At 40.7% G+C, this 22,154-nt stretch overlaps 2 protein-coding genes across 6 annotated transcripts; one reads left to right on the top strand and one right to left on the bottom strand.

Annotated features, from left to right (window-relative positions):
• Positions 1–5,350: 5,350 nt before the first annotated feature.
• Positions 5,351–12,489, top strand: amigo1 (adhesion molecule with Ig-like domain 1). The gene is made up of 3 exons (XM_034086322.1): positions 5,351–5,432; positions 5,552–5,734; positions 7,007–12,489. Exon 3 carries the CDS (start codon positions 7,110–7,112, stop codon positions 8,652–8,654), a length of 1,545 nt encoding a protein of 514 aa, XP_033942213.1. The 5' UTR covers positions 5,351–5,432; positions 5,552–5,734; positions 7,007–7,109; the 3' UTR covers positions 8,655–12,489.
• A 3,144-nt stretch (positions 12,490–15,633) lies between these two features.
• On the bottom strand, positions 15,634–21,108 carry atxn7l2b (ataxin 7-like 2b). 5 transcript variants are annotated; one of them, XR_004552468.1, is made up of 10 exons: positions 20,968–21,108; positions 20,253–20,324; positions 19,865–20,174; positions 19,121–19,389; positions 18,941–19,023; positions 18,615–18,823; positions 18,086–18,266; positions 17,642–17,763; positions 16,094–16,777; positions 15,634–15,892 (listed from the first exon to the last, which is right to left on the bottom strand). XR_004552468.1 is itself a non-coding variant. In XM_034086880.1 (9 exons), exons 1-9 carry the CDS (start codon positions 21,062–21,064, stop codon positions 16,165–16,167), a joined length of 1,956 nt encoding a protein of 651 aa, XP_033942771.1. In that variant the 5' UTR covers positions 21,065–21,108; the 3' UTR covers positions 15,634–16,164. The 5 variants fall into 5 exon arrangements, 4 of the variants coding, with proteins under 4 accessions (XP_033942771.1, XP_033942772.1, XP_033942773.1 ...); XM_034086880.1 differs by having other exon boundaries at positions 15,634–16,777; XM_034086881.1 differs by having other exon boundaries at positions 15,634–16,777; positions 18,086–18,263.
• Between the last annotated feature and the right edge of the window lie 1,046 nt (positions 21,109–22,154).

Raw genomic sequence — 22,154 nt, 5'->3', positions numbered from 1 at the left:
CATTGCATAAATACACCGTAGTTGTGTATAGAATGTCATAACTTTGAATAAATCTGAAAAGGTATGTGCAAAATAGCCATAATATACAGTCTTTAATTAACTATTAGTATAGCACTTATTGTAACTGATATTATACATATGAATTATACTCTTATGTATGTAGATAGAATAAGAAATGTGCAGAATATGAATATGTTTAATGGTGGAGGTACACACATATTGATAGATGTCTTGTAATGCACTGTTGAGGAACCTGTGACCCAAGTGTTTCATTCATTGCATAACTACACCGTAGTTGTGTATATGATATGTCAATAAACCTTTGAAAATCTTGAAAGGTATGTGCAAAATAGCCATAATATACAGTCTTTAATTAACTATTAGTATAGAGAATAACGAGTAATGAATATACTTTATTACTCGTTTCCATTCATGTCAATTGCAGATACATGTTTAGTCTTCTCAAGCACCAACTATCAAATATCTCTCCTGATTGTTGGCACTTGACAATCACCTTACCTGAATTTTACTCAGGTCACGTGTAACTAAAGTCTGATTTAAGGGTTGTTTATATTTCACATAATTAATCAGAATCTGCAAAGTAACTCAAATAAATACAGTGGAGTAAAAATACCAGGTTAACCTCTGAATTGTCGTGGAGTAGAATTACAAAGTAACAATGAGCTGTCATGTGGGTATATATTAATGCTGTGCATTATGGACACAAGCGATTTTCACCCATTTATTAATTATATGTTTTACATTTGATAACACCAATGTGTTTAATACTGGCAACTTCTAATTGTGGGAAAAACGAAAACGTTCAGTAGAGACGTCCCATAGAACATTTTGCGAAACACAATAGCCAGCATGTGTAGTTCTGGGGGGGCGTTCGATTCCAGTTTTGGATAGTCTGGCGTGGTTTCGTTCCATTTCACACAGCTGTTTGACGCTCTGCGTAACCTCACGGGGACTGTAGTCCTAAACGATAGCTGGGGATTATGGGTAGTGTAGTGTCTTCGGCCATCCTAAACTCAGAAATGTTGACAATCGCAATGATGCTCGAAATGTCCCTTATAGGCCTACGTCTGTTTCCGGTTATTTTTATTTTGAAATTCAGTTCCTGACGGACGCCAAAAATGCCCGAGATTATGGAATTAAACCAATAAATAAAAGCAAGGATAATTGTGTGTTATTGGTGAGTAAATAACCGTGTGTTATTTTGAAAAGAATAACGAATTAGAAGGAAAAAAATATTTAAAAATACAGATTTCCGTATTCTGAGGCTCTGAGCCCCATTTATTGTCTGAGCCCCATTTATTTTCCTCACAGACGGCAACAAAAGTCCGAAATTATACGATTTAAAATAAAAGCAATAATTGTGGCTTGATATTGAGTAAGAACATGTTTTTATGAACCACACAGCTTCCGGTCTCCCACGACCCGACCGGAGAAAAAGACGTGCTGCAGGCAGTAGAAATACATTGCTTTTAAAATCGTGCTGTGCAACAAAAAAGGGCAAATCGTGTTGGTGAACACGAATCAATAGATTAAAAATCGTGTTGGTGAACACGAAATGCCGTGAGACTGGGTTGAAATAATGTGTGTATTTAGCCAGTTATTTAGGTCGGTTCCAAAATGTTATTGATAGTTATTAGTTCCTTGGCCCATGCTTCACCCTTTTACCCATTTCAGTCAGTGTGTCTTTGATATGTTCATTAGAAGCACATATAGTAAGAGTCTAACCTCGGGCATCATCACTCCACAGATTTACATCGAACATTGAGTGATGATTAAATAACTATTCCCCCGAGCATACAGGTGGATGCTGGAGTGGAAGCTGGGGTGGGTGGGGCAGGCAAGCAGTAGCAGCAGCAGCAGCAGCAGCATAGCGAGGCAGAGGCAGCAGACCTGGCAGCTTAAATAGAGCGGCAAGTTGAGGAGAATGTGTTTGGTTGGTTGTAAGAGGGACGAGGCACGTCACGTGTAAATGTATCATTGGTTCTCGGGTTGACTGCCTGAACTAGCTCGCAGGGTTCTCCCCATTTCATGAAAATTGTGCCAAAACTTTTTTAATAATCTTTAATAAAAAAAATGAAGGGGAGGATTTGCCTGGAAAGTTGGTTGGGGTTTAGTGTTTGCTTGCCGTGTATACATGTCTATGGAAGATCATTGTTCCCAAGATCCATCTTTTGTTTTGTCCCTTACATCCATTGGATAAACAAAGTCACATACATCGGTGATGGTTTTTCACATAATTTTTGCAAAGAAGCAGGCTACCTTAGTATTTGCATGTATTCCCACAGCAGGGTACCAGTAGTGTCTAAGGCCTACAATTTGTTTGCTTCCAGTTAATATTCAGCACCATTAATGAGATTTCTAGCAAGTTTCCTCTTATTTTGTAGCAGTCCTGTAACTACTGTGGATGGGTTTTACTCTCACGGAACATTGCTTTCAGTTGCAGCACAGAAATCGGTAGGGAGCAAACACAGAGCTAATGAGAAGAGTGAAGTGAATATTGGAACTATGTGCCAGGTGGTCAGAAACTCAACTCCAAATGAGTGATAGTGTTGCTTTGTATCTAAGATGCAAAAGTTAGCAAACATGTTTACCATACTACCCTGTGAAGGGATGATATGCAAATTATTGCATGTGTATAAACAATAATATGACAATAAGAGTTATCACAACATTGGTATTTTGTGCCATGTTGTGGACATAGCAGCTGGTCTAACTCAGCCAGCATGGAGTCTGGTTGCATCCAGTAGTGTGGACTATGTTGCGTAAACCAGTCAGCTCAGGGACAAGCGTGTGTGTTTACTATGTCAGCAGAGAGGCAGGTGGAGCTCAGAGCCTGCTGTATGTACACATAATTTACATCGCTGTGACCGTGAGATCTTGCTGATAATCCTCACAGTCGTTTAATGAGGTGACTAGCTTTCAGAAAGACTCTCTCCATGCGTTACCATTTGTGATCCGGCCATCTTAGACACAGAAATGGCTGAGCCGTTACAAGAGCCATAATCACTCAACAACACTGCCACTATTTAATGATTTATAAGATGTGGAGTCAGGGATTTCTGCCTGCGCTGCCTGACAGCTTTGCAGATAGAAAGAGGTTCGGTCCCATGTTAAACATATGCTGATAAATTATGAAGTAGGAAAGTAAATCTACTGTAGGAGCAGATGTGTGTCCCTGGGTTCATGGAGAGAAACTGCAGGGTTTTTTCTTACCCACATCCTGCAATCAATCTAGAAATCCCATCTGAGCAGGTGCACAGAGATAAACACGAGAAGGCAAGGCCACCTCAGATTTGCCACCAAGCCAAAACAGTCAACGAAAGGCCGCAGGCAGTTGCCAGGCAACACTATCCCTATCACAGCAGGAAGTGGAGTCGAACATTAATCACTTTCAGCACCATCTCACGAGAGTCAGCGCTACAGTGCTCTGGTCACACAGAGGTTTCTCTGTGTTCAGGCACACTGGTTTATACCTCCATTACAAGATTTTCTAGCAGGAATGAGATGTCTTTAGGAAGTAATTAAAGGAAAAACTGCATTTCTGAGAAATATTATTACATTAGTCCATTCGTGTCTCTCTTTATGTGTCAACTGTGTAAACACTTTGTTTAAATCTGTTTCCAATAATTTATGGTGTGCTTGGAGAATTTATTTGGCAATACATTTTCTTAAAAAACAAAGCATGAGGGATGTCTGCCTGAATTTCAGTCTGCTTCAAATATGTTTGTATTACCTGCCAAAACACAGCTTTTCAAGGCAAGTCCAGCTCCAACAGAGTTTCTGAAATCACATCTACCCTGCCATGCTCGTCTGCCTCACAAGGGCGGGGATCCAATCTTGCACCAAGACAGAAATCCTGATAACAATGTCTGCAAAACAGCTGAAATGCAAGTCGTACAGCAAGGAAAAGAGGTCAGCTGCTTTCCTCTACTGCTGACTCCGCTCTTAGTCAAACTACTTTAATTCAAAGCAAAATGATTGTCGCAGATGAAAATGACAGAGTGAATGGACTTCAAGGCTGACCGATAGTGCTGATCACCTGGTCTGTCATCCTGATATTTAGAAGAGAATATATTTCATATGACATTAAAATATTCTGTGTCCCATCCCATGTTAATATTCATTTATAAAATGATTTCTGGTGGCATTTTGAGTAGGCGGCCACATTGGTGTAGCAGCTTATTGGCCCATACTCAGGCTCTTAAAGCTTTGCCAGGCTAGCTGCAGCAGATCTATGAATTCAGGAAAACCCGAGAAATAAAATCCCAAAAGGCATGTAGGCGGATACACTTGAGTAAAAAATGACAAGGTTTTCCCCGCTCAGTCAGCGCTCATAAACAGACTTAATCAAATACATATAGAGTCTGCACATTGAGTAACAATTAAATGGGCAAAATTAGGAAACATGAAAAGGCTGAAAAAACATAGCTTAGCCATCAAGTAATGTTCTGATGTAAACAGTTAAACCAGTTTGTTACCAGGCTAATCAACAGCTGAACACCCACAGAAATGCCCTAATTTGAGGAGTATATCATCACATTTTAAAGCCCTCAAAGACTGGAATCGAATGTGCTGCTTGTTTTGTATGTTTCAGCTACAAGGCCCAAAAACACAAAGACTTCAATGCTGCTGAATCACCATTCACGAACTGACAACCAATACAGAGTATTACTCATTCAAAGCCCTAGCAGAATTAATCAACCACAGATTGTTCAGTTTATGAATGGGTACCTGTATGGTGACAAAATACAAATAGTGGCAGTAGTCAAAACATGTAGTCATTGCTAAACTATTCAGCTGTCAGATAGAATGAAGATGGACTGCATGGGGAAAAGCCAAGTGCTCAGTAGGGCCACATTCAGCTGCATGTTGGTGACCTATATGTCTCATTTAGATAAGACATACAAGTATCACTTTTAGTTGTGATGCAATGTGATGTCTCTAAATTGGACCAAAAGGCCAACAGGACATTATAATGAGGGGAAATATCAAAGGGTCACAAAGAAGATATTGAATATTGAGTCAATTACATACTGTATATATCTCCTTATTGATCATATTAGAATGAGTGTGATATTGATGAAGATGTAAAACCATCACACAGTAACTGTTTCCAACAGCTGTACAGCCATTATAATAGCTTTCTTCTAATCCCGTTGGACTTCATTTCAGCTCTCTCTGGTTCTCACTATGTTTGCGTCTTGGCTGCGCATCTTCCATGCGGCCACCTTGGGTAAACAGTGCCTTCTGGGGTTGAGAGCACCACCTCTGTCGAAAACACGTCAATCACTGCAGCAGCAGGCCTGCGAGGAGCCACAGGAAGCTGGTGAGCCGCAGACTGCTCATTATCTCCATGGCTGCTGATGAGAGCCGACAGGAGCCGAACCTGCCCGAAATGCGCCAACTCGGGTGTGCGTTCGTGTGTTTATAGAGCAATACGTCCAGCTGATTAACACACGCTCATCGGTTGTTGTCAGGAGTTAAGAACGTCTTCTCTTTGCTTAATCGTTTCCCCCCCAATTATGCACAGGTTACCGCGTGGACCAGGATTATTTTGCCGAGGAGATCTCTAGTGCTCTCCCCTCCTCCGCTGTTGTCCTCAACAGCAGACACACGGACTCATTCAGACTGGGACTTTTTGTCTGGAGCACCATTGTAAACAGGCGAGGAGCCGTTTTCATCAAATATAACATCGCTCCATCATAGGTTGAAGGTAGGTGTCTGCTCGGTCTCGTTCTCCATCTCTCGGCTCACGTTTCCATGTTGTGCGCGTTTGTTTTCGAGCAGAATGGTGCAATGCAACGTTTGCACAGCTCTTCCTCAAATTGACAAGGGCATTTCCGAAAAATTACATAACGTAGGCTTATATTTGCATGATTTCACATTTGTATGTGTTTTATTATTTGATTTCTGTGTTTTAGTGTGGAATTGTCTTGTTCTATCTGAGAAATAAGAGAGAAAGAGAGTGAGAGTGGGGGGGAGAGAGAAAGAGAAAAATAAGAAGAGGAAGAAAATCAATGCATGATCTTTCCAGAGTGTGAATGCACATGGTTTAGCTGAGTATCTGGTGTGTGCTGGCACATTTGTTATAGCGGAAGCAGCAGGAGGGAGTTTGCATTGTATACAATATGCGTGAGTAGGCTCGAGAGAGTGGATCCTTACATGTCATAATGCATGTCCAAAAGGAACACAGATGTGAGAAGTAACTTAAGACATGTACTTAAGTACTGTGCAGTATGCACAATGCAAAGGCCTACTTTACTTTAATATTTCACTCTTGGATGACATTTGAGATGTAGCTAATTCACTCAGTGGATGCTGTGCCATGATTCCAGGCTGCACACTACTTTCTTGTGATTTAAACTTTTACTTGCAAAACAACAGAATATTTAAAAAAATGCTATGGTTGTAACTATACTCCACAGCTTTATAAAGCAATTGTATTGATTGCCACTACATTAAAATACTGGTTGAAGGCAAGGCAAGGCAAGTTTATTTATTTTGAAAGGAACTAATCTTCTCAATTAATCTAATTACTGAATAAATTAAATAAATAAATGCTTCTTTGTGTTTGTTTATGACCATGCAAGGTGTGTTTATTGGAATGTTGCATATGGATGACTAATGGGATCATAATTGAAAGTGACATGTTTTTACCTATCATTACAGACATTACTAGCAAACAGTTTAAAGCTTTTGAAACATCATTAACAGCATCACTTATTTAGTGTGTATCTCTGTATTAAAAGACTTGTCATTGTGGGAGTGACAGCAGGTTCACATTTTCATTAATTTGTATCTCAGATTGTATCTCACTATACCATTGTGGTTAGTGTGGAATTTGAATATTTTTCCCTTGGCTGCATAAATGTTCATACATGTTTTCCATGTGTTTAGGTTATAATAATATTCTTATACAAAGCACAATATGCACTCCCGTCTATTAATAATATTTGTTTTCGGCTTTTGTTTTTGCTTTTTTCAGCCTTCAGTCAGCAATGCCTGGGAATCGTCCAACTGCTCCTCCCTGTTGTTCTCTGAGAATGGGATCCTAGTAGACCTCTCTGGGATTTAGATCAACTGCTAGCATGTTGCAGCCTTCCACCAGAACAGGTGACTTCCTGTTGGAAACATTACCTCATTGGAGAAAGCGTCCGAGATGGGTCCTCTCCTTGACCCTTTGCATGGCTCTCCTCTGGCTTCCAGGGGCGACGGCATCAATCCTAAACTGCCACAAGACATGCATCTGCGCCTCAAACATAGTGAGCTGCTCCAAGATGAATCTGACCTACGTCCCGAGAGGTATACCACTTTACACTGCTGTGCTGGATATCAGCTACAATGAGATAGATAGACTGCAAGCTGACTGGACCCCGGCCAAGCTCCCGAAGCTCCATAACCTCCTCCTCAGCCATAATGGTCTCAACTTCCTGTCTTCAGAGGCGTTCGTAAATGTGAAGCACCTACGTTACTTGGACCTGTCCTCAAACAACTTGGAATTGCTGGACGAGTTCATCTTTGAACCTTTGGTCAACCTGGAGGTCCTCTTGCTGTATAATAACCACATTTCCCAGATTAACCGCGCAGCCTTTATCACCGTGGTCAAACTTCAGAAGCTCTACCTTAGTCAAAACCAAATCTCCCGCTTTCCCGCGGAGCTGGTCAAGGAAAAGTCCCGCCTAGAGAACCTGAGTCTGCTGGATGTGTCCTCCAACAAAATCAAGATGCTACTCGTTGATGAACTCCAGGAACTGCCTGCCTGGATTAAAAATGGCCTCTACTTTCACAATAACCCTCTGCTGTGTCACTGTGATCTCTACACACTCCTCGCCCATTGGTATATTCGAAAGCTCAACTCTGCGGTGGATTTTAAAGATGAATACACATGTATCCTGCCTGGCCCTCAAAAAACCAAAGTGGGTGTTTTTGAACTCAGCGGTTATCACATGAACTGCAGCACATTCAAGGAGGCAGATGAAGAGGCATTTCTGGAGCAGAGGCTGATCCTTAGCTGTGACACCAAACACAAGGACATGGTAAAAACCTGGATAATGCCTGGTAATGTCGTGGTGACGCCTGGAAGCAACCAAACCGCCAAAGTCATGCAAGATGGTAAGCTGCAGATTACTTCAGTGAGGAACGAGGATTCTGGGACGTACACTTGCTTTGCGACAAGCGAGGCCTTCAATGAAACAATATATGTGGTACTGAAGGTCCACAACTTTACAATGGACGGGATTGGGGACTCCCTGAACACAGCTTACACAACCTTAGTGGGCTGTCTGGCCAGTGTGGTTCTGGTGCTTATGTATCTTTACCTGACGCCGTGTCGCTGCTTCTGTTGCCCCAACAAAGGAAAGACGCAGGGTGAGGACAGCATCCACTCGTCCATGCTCAGTGTGACACCGACCCATGAGGAACCAACGCTGAAGGCCGATTTGAACAGGCACGTGGCATTCATAGACTCCAAGGACTTGCAGGGCCAAAACGGCAAGCTAAACCCCAATGGGGATGGGGATGAGGATGAGGATGATATGGATGCAGAGGCTGGTTCACTTATGAAGGGCAAGAGGAAGAAGTCAGTAGCAGAGTCCATCAGCTCCGTCTTCTCAGACACTCCCATGGTGGTCTGAGGTGTGACCGGCAATGACGATGGATGCCACACGACTGGGTGTATATGGTACAACATTAGCCATGTTTTAGTTAATATAAACTGTAACTGTGACCTTGGCGGAGAAAACAAAAGAAGGCTGTTCATCTGTAGTTGCTGGCAGGTGGAAATAAGGATTTTAAAGGGATTTAAAAAAAAAGAACTGTCTTGTCAACAAGTACAAGAAGCAGGACTTTTCCAGCATTTTAATCTGTAGCACTTAATATTCATACTGTGAAGGAATGGCAGTGTACATGAACATTGGAAACTACTGAAGTCTTATGAGAGTGAAATGTAGATGATGTATTGTCAATATAAGCTCTCAGGAAGTGATCCATTAAACTGCGTGTGGAAAATACATATGATTCGATGCACAGGTTGAAATTTGATTGGATGTATACAGTGAACCCATGGCTGGCTCATAATTATTATTATTACAAAGACTAGAATAGATTGCATCTTACCTAAACATTAGAGCATAGATCTCTTTATACCACTCTTCTATTAACACAGGGACAGAGACTCAGAAAGGCCACCGTCACCAGGCTGTGATACATCTATCTTGAGTCATCTATAGAGGAACTGCATGCCATAAACCCACACTACAGCTCTCTAACTGATCTGTATAAGTAGGTAAAGAAAACGTGCATTAATTGGAAGTTTAGTCATTTGTATTAAGAAAAAGCAGTAGCAGATACATTAAATTAAGAAGGTAATTTCACTGTACTTCATAGCTGATACCTGCAATGTACTAAGATATAGTTTTTCAGACTGATCTTTATTTTGATTTGGGGTACATTTACATAGAGGTATGGTATAAACTAGTTAGACAGCTCGAGGCGGATCAATGCTTATGCGAAAATGGTGTATCAAACTAGTTGTCCTAACAAAAAAACCCTTACATAATGAAAAACGCCTAAAGCAGACACTCATTAGATGCAGAGAATTAAGAGTTTGACCTTATCTATTGGCCAAGTTAAAGCCTTTCTTTCTCTCCATTACACTGGGAGGAAGTGAAATGCCAAGCTAAAATGCTTAGGTTAAATTGGTTTTTCCTTCTGAATGTAAAATGTGCACCTTACTCAAAATCCTGAATATTATAATGTACATTGCTTAAAAAAATAATTAGAAAAACACTGGGAGTATTCATATAATAAATTATGTAGTAGATTTAAATATTCAATTTTGCAAACCTGCAAGATTAGAAGTGTTTTTTTTCTTGTGGTAGGTAGAAAAATCTGTATGTTGTATTAACAGGTAAAGATGCCAAATAATAAAACCTACAGGAGACTTTGAGTAATGAAGATGTTAGACGAGAGATGAGTTTGAAGCTACTGGAAACAAACTCTTGTAAAACAGGACACACATGATCCTTCAGAAAATAACTTCATCTGTAGAAGAGTGCATTTTCTAAGCAAGACACCTCATATGCTGTGCATATTACAATAACTAGGTTTTAAACAGGCAACAAGAAAGTGGTATTTAATTAAACTGTGCGGCGTTTGTGTCGTAATACAATGCTAGCACGGCGTAAAAGCTAATTGCATCGTTTGATGTGATGCGGCTTCCCTCTGCTACCCGTGTCTTTGTCTCTGTGAGCAGGAGGGGATAGGTGTGTTATCATGAGTCACAGCAATACAAAGCCATTCTCGGTGGCTCCCTGTTCACTGACAGCCTCCATTCAGCTCAGAATGTGTTAGCTTTGTTTATGTACCTCTGTCATTACAGTACAAGGCTGCCCTCACTGAAGTTCAAAAGCAATCATTCAAACAGGCAATGCATGGGATGGGATGCCCTTTAAGTAGTCTCTAATTTGGTTATGAGGGAAACGCCTGGAGCTTTCATTAAACATGTTCTCCACCACTGAGTCATATGATTGGAAAATATAATATTAGAACATGGAAATAGTAATTTTTGAAATCATTTCTCAGTGCGTTTTATTTTTCCACTTTAACACCACAGCACAAATAATAACATTTGGTATGTAAATTCACATACATATTGCAAATAGAGGTCAAAATAGCTATCAAATGGTAAAATGTCTTGAGCGTAATAGGTTTTTACGCAAAATTAATGTTATATTCACGGCTGCAGTGTGCAACTCAGCATCTTCCGTGAGTGGGTGAGAAAAGGAAGTCACACTTATCAGAGAGGTGGTGCGTGAATCATGCCACTCTCGCACACCAGGTGGAAAAATATCAAATATACCATCAGACGCATTAAAAGGAAGCCACATTTAGCCTTTCTGCTGGCTGGCTGAAGTTGGCAAAGAACCTTGCTCGCTTTTAAGGATCGAACACCGGAGTATTGCCCTCTATATTAAATTGTTCTGTTCCCTTCTTTCTCATCATGGGGCCAATATAATACATCTAGGAATTAAATCCCTGGCCACTCAAGGCAGCATGAGGATCTACTAAATGTCACAGAATCTAAAATGATACAGAGATGACTGTTGAATAGCCCACATTGAACTGGCAGACCATTTCATAAAAAAATGTTTGCCCAGAAAAAAAAGGCAAATCTAGTTAAATCTGTTGTTGCCAATGTCACTCAGAGTACTAGTCGCGTTTGTGTACACAGAAAAACTAAGTGCTATTGGTAAGGTCTTAGAGGAATAGAGTGGCTTTGTTCTCTCCAAAGCTAATCTGCCTCCATATAAATATATATATATATATATATATATATGTATTAAGACTCACTTTTCTGTGTTCAGTATCAATTAGTTGTGTACTGCTATGTTCTACCAGTGTACTGACTGTATTCTTGTACATTCTGATGTTGTTGATCATTTTGCATTTCGTCCCCCGCCGTGCTGCTGTTAATTGTTTCAACATTCAAGTCTGGATCATAAGTGTTTATTTTATAAGCGGGGTGGGTTTTATTTTATTTTTAATGACATAGGATGTATTTTACACTTAACTCTGCTTAACAATATAATTAAACAGAAAATATATATTGAACATGTATCAAAAACTATAGGAGGAGTGCCAGTTTTGAATTTGTTGATACATCTGAATGGGCAGTGAGTGTGTAGTCGCCAGTTATTTTCAGTCAGCATCATAGAGCCATGAGGAATTCAAAGAGAAAGCAGTGCTTTAGCTTGGTGGCTGTGTCAGGTGAGTTGTAGGGTTAGTTCTCAACGGGGTACTTTCCAACAATTACAGCAACAGCTTTTCTGTCTTTAAGAAGAGGCAAAACATATTTTTTATAAAAGCCACCAATGTAGAAGCAAATAAAGAAATCCATTCAAATACACCAATCTTCAAACACAATGGGTTTTTAATGGATATGAAGACAAAGGGTGAATAAATCTTCTCAGGAACGTTTCTGTGTTAAGTTCTAATGTAATATGATGCATGAATGTTTTCACATTTGCAGCATCAATAGAACAACATCTTGAGAGTTGTACAGTTCACAGGCCCTTTGCTTTTTGCAGTAATGGCACATTAACTGTTCCCTTTTTGATCACTTATCATACATTAGAGAATTAGAGAAATGAGTGGTCTCTGCCCTTAAAACATCTATCTCTGTTCATCTGACTGTAGCAGCAATTACGGAAACATTCTTGAGGTTGTGGGGGTAAATCGTGTTCTGCCTTAAAAGTGTGCAACTACAACAGTCCACAGGAAATGGATGGAGCTTTTAACAGCATTAAAAGCATTGAGTGTATTGACCACTGCTTCAAAGGTGAGCTGGTGGGTCACTGCCATAATATCGGAAAGGTCTCGCAGCTAAAGTGGAACGGCTTTGCATGGTTTGCTTAAGAGCTTCTCAAACTGCAGGATAGGTGCAACCTAGTAGGCATTAAAGATAAAGAATACTGATCATTTGACCTAATAAAAAGATCTACACTTTTTGTGGAGTCCATTTTTATTGCTTTTCAAGAAATGTTCTTTAATTATTTGCTTCTAAATCTTTGTGAAGTTTGAGGGTAAAGCTGTGACGTTTTACCCAAATTACTATGCCATACGTGGAGTGGCTAGATATTGCTAGATACATAAATTAAGTGCGCATAAACTCCGTGCCAGTAATAACCGTTTATCATGAACAAATTGTTTGTTTTAAATTACTTGTCACATGACCACAATATGAAAGACCAAGTAGGTTTATGAACAATGTTTCCTATTTTAATTTGGCAAACAAGGCTAAAGTTGCATCATGATGCTTTTTCTGGGGAGCAAAATGTATGGCCTAACACTATCTAGTGGTAAAAGTAGGAAGTGCACTACAAGACAAGAGCTGAGAGACCATGTGAGAGACATATCTTTTAGCCTTTGTTTTATGAAAGTGTATATATAATTAGTAATGCAATTTAAAATGTCAATACAACTATATTTGACGTAGATTAATTTAAAAGCATTAAACATACTAATAAAAAAATTCATTTTCAAATTGTAATATAAATAGTTAAATGGGAATAACCTGAATAGGCGCATTCACACTGCGGTACTTTTCCCACAAAGGTTCATGCGAACTTAGTTCATGATCACGTTCACACCAAAAAGAGCCGGTACGAGAGCAGGGACTTTCGAGCGGCTCTTTTGTGAGAAAAGAGCTATATTTCTGATTGGCTGGGCGGATTGCAAACCACGCCCCGTAAAACTCCCAAAAAGTGTTGTGAAGCCGCCATGTTATTATCCTTGCATTAGCATTATTAGCATTAGCATTAGCTCAGCGCAGAAACGCAGAGAGACTAATTTATGGCAACACAAAATAAAACATGGGAGCGGTGGAGATGAGGAGGTGTCGGCGTTCTGGCGATTTACTCGGAAGGCTTCAGTAGAAGCTGCTGGGACTCCCAGCAGCTTCTACTGAAGCCAGTCCCCAACTCCGGGGACTTCCGGCCGGGGACTTTGGGCGGCAGTGTACGCCGTGAAGTGGTTTGCGGCCTGCCAGTAAACCCAAAGCAGAAGAAGAAGAAGTGACGTCAGCGGCTTCATTTGCCTAATCCACCCCCAGGGACTTTTTCCGGTGTGAACGCGATCTGTACTTAGTTCATGCGAACCAAAGAGTTCGCATGAACTAAATTCGCATGAACCTTTGTGGGAAAAGTACCGCAGTGTGAATGCGCCTATTGTATGACAGATGCGGCACAACAGCACAACTCAAGGTAAGACACATTTCGTCTCCGACTGTTATTAACGATTTTTCAGTCTACACAATTTTCATCCGGGATATGAACAAGTATTTCACAAGCATTACAGCAGCATTTATATATACCGTATATTATATACGGTATATATAAATGAATAGGTAGCACCACATTACATAAGTTATTATTATAGTGTTGTGATTAGATGAATAAACACGCCTCTATTTACAACTGTGGTAATGCTTGCCTTTGCACCAAAACGTCATAAATAAGAAAGTTATTTCCCTTGATGTTCAAGTTAAAAAGTGTCAATGTGGAGAAAACTGTGCAACTTTTTTAAAGATTTTCTATACCCAGATGCCACAATCTGAAGTTAGAAAAAATTAAATATCAACAGAGCAATTGGGATAATTAGAAAGAAACTTTGAAATGCCCGTCAATTTTCATAATTTCAGTAAAAGAGTTACCATGAGTAAACTACACTCACCAACATTCAGTTTACCACCTTTAATGTGCCGATAGCCAAGGGTTAAGTTGGGATTTGATATGTGGGGGGGCTCTGTGTGGAGGTGCGAGAGGGGGGCGGAGGTCGAGGATCTCATTATTTTACCTTAAGGGATATACACTGTGGCCCTAAAGCAACTGCTCCATTATCTGTATCAAATGCACACATTGATGCCACCAAATGTCACAGTCAAAATAGAAAGTACTACAAATAAACTGGAATTCATTTACATCTTAAATTATTAATATATATACACAAAAAAAGGTTTACAAATATCCAACCTTCAAATTGCTTTTTTAAATCAACACTGCTCTGCACACTTGCTAAAAAACATTTGTCTGGAAATCTCAATTCATTTGTAGGGCTGCGTGAGTATGGCCAAAAGTATGGGAGTAAATCTCACTGTAAACTATTTAATCATCACCAAATTCTGTGTTATTATGACCGATCATAACTCAGCTTTATGCAGACATACATTTAGCATGGTGTACAGGGCCGGTTTTTGGCATAGGCGACATAAGCAGTCGCCTATGGCGGCAGATCACTGCGGTGGCAGCTCTGGGAGGGAAAAAAAATGTTTTGACTGTTTGCGCACATCCTAATTTTCGGCCTTGATGTAAAAACATTCATAATTAAGTAAATGTAACACCCTTGTCACCCCAGTTACACTTTTCATTTGCCCTGTACGATGGGCGCTGTAAGTGATGAAAGTGCAGGGGTGCTTATCAGGCACCCGCAGCTCACAGCTAAAGTGGGCGTGGGAGCGAGCGAGAGAGAGAGATAAATGCAATTTATGTTAACACATATTTCCAAGGCACTCCTTTATAATTATTGGGATGAACAGGTTTGAAATCATTTCAATGTATACTATAGGGCAGTAAACGAAAAATATCGTTTAAAACCTGAGAGATACAAAAATATGCATAAATAAATGTTAACTAGGTAAAATAAGATATGAATGAACACCAAAAATAAAATAAGTTACATTGATTTGTTATTGGTATGTTATATGTTCACACACCGCTGCAGACTCTACACGAAGGAGCTGCAGTGCTGCAGCTCCTGATCGGAGCAGAGACACACGTTCACTAAGCGGAAAAACGATATCCCGTCACAGAGATCTGCTAATTTAAAGTAAAGTCAACACATATCGACCCTAAATAAAGTCTATATTAACAACGAGAGATGTTTTAACATATGGCTTAAACAAATGACAAATGAGCGAGGGTGATGACGTCAGAGCATCGTCCTGAGCCCCGGACAGCCCCGGCCCAATTTAACCCCTGCCGTTAGCACAGATCCAAAGTTAAATGACAGGAGATGCAGAGCCATAAAGGATTCAAGAATGTTTTATTGTTTTGCCATGAGATGACTTTTAACTTTAGCAGCATGAGTAAATTGAGGTATTTATACATTCTTACACAGTAACAAACTGAGACATTTAGTCACATAGAAAAATAGACATTTAGCAAAAATACACAACATGCAGACCAATATTTATTCCTGATATCTGTGCGTAAAAATTTAAAGACATAAATATACACAAAACCACGCATGTACGCAGTCATGCGTGCACACAAACACACCTGCAGCAGGCCTCTTCCTCAAATGGCCTCTTTTTTGGCTGAGAAGATAAAAGATAAATTGTCACCTTCAAATGTGTTCACAGTTGTTCGAACCAGACACCCTAAAATCAGGTTCAGATCAAGAACATCTTCAGTGATAGTTGTGTAATTTTAGGCTTAAAGTGATGGATCCACATCATAAAAAACATTGGTGTATGCGACCTACAGTATGTTGTGTCATAGCTGGCTTGTTTACTCACTCTTTGGGAGTTGGATCTGTTCTCCAAACCCCCACACGCAGATCCCTGATATGCTTTCCATTCTGTCTGCTCTAGCGGGAAGGGGAGGACAAGCGTTGACACTTGGAGGTTCTGGACAGTGAGGAGCTGAGAGACGTTGACTCATCGCTGCCTTTGCGCTTTTCAGCAAGACCCCTGTTGTTGCAGCCCACCCCCTGCTGCTGAATCCCTGGAGCCCTGGCTTTGCTGCGGGGGGAGCGTTGGAGCGGAGGGCATGGCTTATTCACATTTGAAAAGGTATCATTAACTGCTCCTTGAGAGGAGGGGACATGTGGCTGGCCCTTCTCATTGAGGGGGGGGTCCCTGATGCATTTGGAGGATTTGCCCTCACCGCCATTTGACAGCATGGCAGCTTTCTGTAGTGCGCTCGCATCTTGCATAAGCTCCTCCTCCCGCAGCCGGGCTTTGCCGGCAGGGTTGCGCCGTCGGCCAGGCCCAAGTGTCGCCGTTGCGGGGGAAGAAGGCGATTTGAAACTGGGAGATTTGTGCAGACTGGGTTTAGTTTCCAGTTGACCCAGTGAGGTATAATCGAGGCTGAGGGAGCCAGTGGATTTGGAGGATCGGGCCTCAGTCCTGACAGCTGATCCTACAGCTGGAGATGAGACCTGACATGACCTGAGACCTGATGAGACTTGAGGCATTTTCCTGTAGGTTCAAAGGAAAAATTAAGGTCATAGGGATGTCTTTTTTTAAAAAACATAATTAAAAGCATAAAGCAAAACCTCCAGGCAGAAGATCCAAGACAGCCTTAATTGGCAGTCAGGTCAGCTATTAGTAAGATTGTAAGGCTCCAAAAGGCACATAATAAGGCAGCTAGAGATGTGCATGTTACCCCCCCAGGTGGCCTACCTGCTGTGTAAAGTGCAATTAATATTTTTTTCTCTGTAGATTTGATGTTTAAACAATATTGTTTGTGCTGTATAGGGCTAATCGTGGGTTTGTACATGTTTTAGGACTCCTGTAAGAGTAGCCCAGTTTGGCTAAAAGAGAACATAATAAATTAACCTAAATCAAATCAAGATATTCTCACTTACCCTGATGTGGTTCTGGTGGATCAATTGCAGCCTCATTTTGTTATGAGACCGAATATCCATTGGCTGATCCTTAAATATGTAAGATAAAATCCCTCGATTGTTTCTGCACTGCCTGCTTGAGTTCTGAAATCTGAATCCATCAATACTCTTGAAGCAGGCAAATATACCCTAACTTTTGACCACGGTGCGTCTATTGATAGGTACAGTGTTGAAAGGGGGAGCCAGAACGGAGTACCCACGTTATTCATAAGAGTATATTAATGTTGTTAAACAAACTATCCTTTTTTGTTAAAGGATATTTTTGCTCAGTATTAGATCAACACCTGTCCTTTTCTCATTACATAATTTAAAACTATTTAAATGGCAATGCACTATGCTCTTTAAATACTATGTCCTCTTTTGGGGTAAACTTTGAGGAACTATTTTCTTCATCCAAACGGGTGAAATATCTATAAGGTAAAGTAGTGACACTCACTTCCACAAATGTGTGCTGACATGGTGCTCCAACATGGCACTGAGGGCGAACCGCAGGTGATGTAAACGCCGGTTGAAGGTGAAGATGCTGCAGCCCAATGTGCGGCATCCAAAAGTGCATAGCTGGAGACGAGAAACCATTTTACAAATACAAACAAACTCATGTCCTTTTCAGAGGTGTAAACAGTGAGATTCACAAATCAATGAACAAATATTTGTATAGACATTTGTTTTTATATTCGGGATTGTGGGAAACGGTATTTCGATCTCTCTGTCTGTACACACAAACTGGAAGATTGACAATAAAGTTGACTTTGAAATTGAAAAAAGAGAAATAAAAATAAATGCTCAGTGTTTTTCCCTATCCAGGATTATCGAAACCGCTAAAAATGTCTCTTCCCCCCAAAAAACCTAGATACTTTTGCACTGCTACTTCTGCACTCACCCCGAGAGGTTTGGGGTGCAAGGGTGTGGCAGGCAGGTCTGTGTCTTCATCCTTCTCATCGTCTTCACTCTCCTCGGCCGACAGCTGGCTCTGGTTGAAGGCACGTTGAGGCGGGGCCTCCACTTCCACAGCGCTGTCACATTCCTCCTCTGGAACATTTTCTGATGGGTCCTCAGACCTGCTTTGAAAGCAAGAAAAACAAACAAATGAGAACAATTAATTCCACACAATCAGGCAACACAAAAATACTCAACATGGTACCGTCTGGATGATTAAACATTACCATACACAAAATATATTTTTCAAATTGTTTGTCTTGTATGCTTGTCATTTTGCTACTTTTACTGTGTTCTGTCAACTAATAATGCAACATGTTGTGATAAAAACAGGTTTAAGTAGATCGTAGTGCCCTTCTCCATCTCAGACAACATTTGAGAGAATTAAAACATCTTCTGCAGTGATAATTTATGTACTTTGTTAAATAAAATTAACTTGGTAATTTTATTATATATAAAAATATATACTATACCTGGGAATGTGAAAGTTGCTGTTAAATGTTTTACTGGTCTGAATTGTTTTTGTATCTTCAAAAGCTTCCAGATGTTGCTCTTTGTCTTTTGAATTAACAAGAAGCTGATCCAGAGCATGACCTATGGAGGCTGGTTTCTGCTCCTCTGCCAACTGGGCAAGTGTCTTACTCCTTCCCAATGCTTTCTGCTGCTGGTGGATGGAATCAGTCTGTGTGGAGAGAACAGCGCCGAAAAACAGGCATTACAAAGAAAAGTATATTTCTATGAATAATGAACAACAATGAAGATACTGGTATCAATATTGGACAAAGCACTGAGCGTTTACATTGCATATAAGCTCCCGGCTGCACAGCTTCTTCCTCTCTGGGTCCAGAACTCTGCTCTGTTTGTCCAGATCACATTCTTTCTCTATGGGAAATAAAGATAACACAGAAGTCAGTGAGCAACAGACACAGTCAGCATGATCTAAATGGTAAATGGTAGAAATCAGCAGCAGGATACACACCAGATGTATAAACAGCAGACTTACTGCTGATGTTTTTGTAAATCTGGCTGTAGGTTCTTGTTCCCCGCTGAGGACTGAGGGCCTCACTGGACTTCCCAGCTGTGGTCTTCTGCGGCGAGGGTCTCTCTGAGGGAGAAGTGGAGGAGGAAGAGTGGCCAGGGGACAGAGGTCCTAAGTGCCAAGCAGGAACCCTGGGGCGAGGCGTGGATGAGGGGGAGGAGTGAGGAAGGGGGACGTTCTCCTGGGGGAACTTCTCCACTGAAGGAAAACTGCAGGGGTAGAGTGAGAAGACAACTTAAAAATTAGCTCATGAGATTTATGCAATTCAGGATTGACATGTAGATACAGCAGGAGACCAAATTCAAGGCAATACAACTGAAAAAAACAACAACAAACAAACCACATAAACTTAAACCAAGCAGTGTAAACTTCACACAAGTACTCAACACTGATAACTGTCAATTCAATTGTGTATTTAACCTTTGTTAATATAACTTAAATACATATTGAAACAAGGCAACATCATCAAATCTATATTGCAAATATAAAGGTGTTTTTAAAAAATTATATATTTTCAGATGTAACCTCTCTGTAATCACCAACATTTGGATTGGGAAGTGAAACTTAATTATATGTTTCTCAGTGGTCTGTCATTGATTATGATTTAATTTGTTTGTGATTTCATGATGTAACACTGTTGCATGTTTCTCCCCAACACTGGAAGTAAACAATCCTAAAAGGTACCTCACTGCCTCCTTCTGGGCCGTGCTAGGCATGTGCTGGTGTGCAGGTGGTGCTGCTGAGGAGGGGGCGATGGCTTCATGACATCTGCCATCTTTCTGCCTCTCTCTGGAGAAGGAATTATTTGTGGGGGGACGAACAGAGCGGGGTCTCGGCTGTGGTGCCGGAGACTCTCCACACACTTTAGTGAGAGGACCATGCCGCCTCTCACAGTGCTTCTCGAAGGCCTGAGGTTTCACCACCTGGCCACAGTGACTGCACACCACCAGGTACATCGCATCATGTGACGGGCAGTGGCCAAATGTGTGCATGTCTATGGAGGAGAAAGCTAAATAGAATTAGAGGGAAACATCTAAGCGTGAGGGTTTCAATACAAGGGATTGAGTCTCACCTTCTCTCCTGAGGGCCATGGTCTCACAGCGGTTCCTCCCATTCTTGCTGCTGTCTTCAACATTAGACCCAGCTGTATTAAAAGCAAAAACATTCAGCATGACATTTTGGGATGGGGCATAGCTGTAGCATCTTCTAATAAGCAGGTTTATTGATATCCGGATAGCTTTGCTGAGTAAAATCCGGAACAAGTCGTTCACATCAGTACGTGCTTCAGATTTGGTGTTTCGCGGTATTTTACTCATCATTTTTAAAGTGTTCTAAATAAAATGTGAGTCTTTAAAACTCTCCTTCGATACACCCACTGCCAAAATCCTCTTGTTATGTGGTCGAGTCGCAAAAAATGTTGCTATTAGCAAACTGGATAAATTTAACTTAGAAACGTCATTGTTGTTGTTTGGTGTGACAGTAGCTGGCAGGCTAACGCTAACGGTGACATCACCTGTCCACAGGATAGAAGCTTGCATTGTATTAACCAGCTAGTGTTTTATGAATACATTACAAAATGCCTTAGAAACAATGATTTCAATTCGTTTAGTTTGCTTGTTGCCCGTTAACATTCCTAGTAAACTCCCCCTGCACTAGGACCTAACGGGTCTTTTGTTTGGGTCGCGCTTTATGCCGCCCTATGTGTATGTGGTAACAACAAATAAATCAGAGGACTTGGGCACTGAGACATGATGGAGACCAGGTCAGGGACAGGGGATGCGACTCACCGTCAGATGGCAAAATATTCGCTTTAACTACCCAACAACTCCAGTTTAATCCGACAAAATCGTCGAGATTAGGATTTCGCCGATCCAAAGCGGCCATTGCTGCTCTTGCGCGTTCACGAGGTGATACTGTCAGTTCACGCACAGCACATCCGCGTCACAAAGCTCGTCCCCGCTTTCTCAGTAGTAATATATGCAAACATGGATAACAAAGGAGTGTTTGGAATTTGAAACCATATGTTGCAAAAGGTCCACATCTGTGTTGCTTTGTCACTTCCATAAAAGGTATTAATTATAAGGGGTTTTAAATTGCAATTTCGTGTATCATTGTTAAAAAGTGTTTTTTAATATCAAAGTGTAACATTATTTTATACACAATTTAGGATGAAATTGATACTTTAGGATCATTAGGGTAGTACATTATTTTAGAATGTTTTCCACATATACTTGAGTTTTCAGGACTATATTCAATGCATGATTTAATAATGATAAACTGACAGTTTAATCAAATGTTTCTTTCTTTCTTGATCATAAACAAATACCACTACTAAACCACTACACTGTTTCCAATTCAGTAAATGACCTTATTCCTTTACCTCACTATATCCTCTAATTGTATAGATTGGATGGCAAATATGAATATTGGTGGTAATCTTATTTAGAAAAAAAAGTATTCCAACCAAAATAGGAGTTAAGGCAAGGTTGACTGAATAATTAGCATATCAGGCCATAGGCGGAGTTTGACATTTGCACTTGGGGAGGCAAACCTTTTTTACTGACGTCACACAGTCCCAACTATTGCGTGGGGTGCTACGGATACAGAAGCAATAAAACCAGCGTTTACCGCACTGAGTGACTTTTCCACATACGAACACAACTCGTCTCGTCATGCAGGCCTCATGCCCGCCTCATGCACGCCTCATGCCCGCCGTACACACACTCATATGGAATGGGCGGTCTCTCCCCCCAATATCAGTGCATTACATAACTGTAAAACTCATCATAACTGCACATCTTATACTTATTTGATAACTACTATATCCCTTGGTTACTTGAACACGCTACAATATTATTAACCAGTGTCCTACCTTAGTGCAGAAGTAGACACCTTAAACGTCCCAGAAATTGGACGTTTTAAAAATCGCCGCATATCTTATTGTAATACAATAGCTGAATCACTTGTAGGTAAA

The sequence above is a fragment of the Pseudochaenichthys georgianus genome, chromosome 7, assembly GCF_902827115.2.
Source record: "Pseudochaenichthys georgianus chromosome 7, fPseGeo1.2, whole genome shotgun sequence".
Classification (NCBI taxonomy): Eukaryota; Metazoa; Chordata; class Actinopteri; order Perciformes; family Channichthyidae; genus Pseudochaenichthys; species Pseudochaenichthys georgianus.
Note: the sequence above shows the minus strand (reverse complement) of the source record. Positions and strands in the feature narration are given on the sequence as shown.

Coding starts and splice junctions, on each gene's coding strand:
- amigo1 (XM_034086322.1), top strand. CDS start 7,110: ATGTTGCAGCCTTCCACCAGAACAGGTGACTTCCTGTTGGAAACATTA.
- atxn7l2b (XM_034086880.1), bottom strand. CDS start 21,064: ATGGCCGCTTTGGATCGGCGAAATCCTAATCTCGACGATTTTGTCGGA. Junction 19,390..19,864: donor GCCCAGAAGGAGGCAGTGAG/GTACCTTTTAGG, acceptor CTACCCCTGCAG/TTTTCCTTCAGTGGAGAAGT. Junction 18,824..18,940: donor GCCGGGAGCTTATATGCAAT/GTAAACGCTCAG, acceptor CTCTCCACACAG/ACTGATTCCATCCACCAGCA.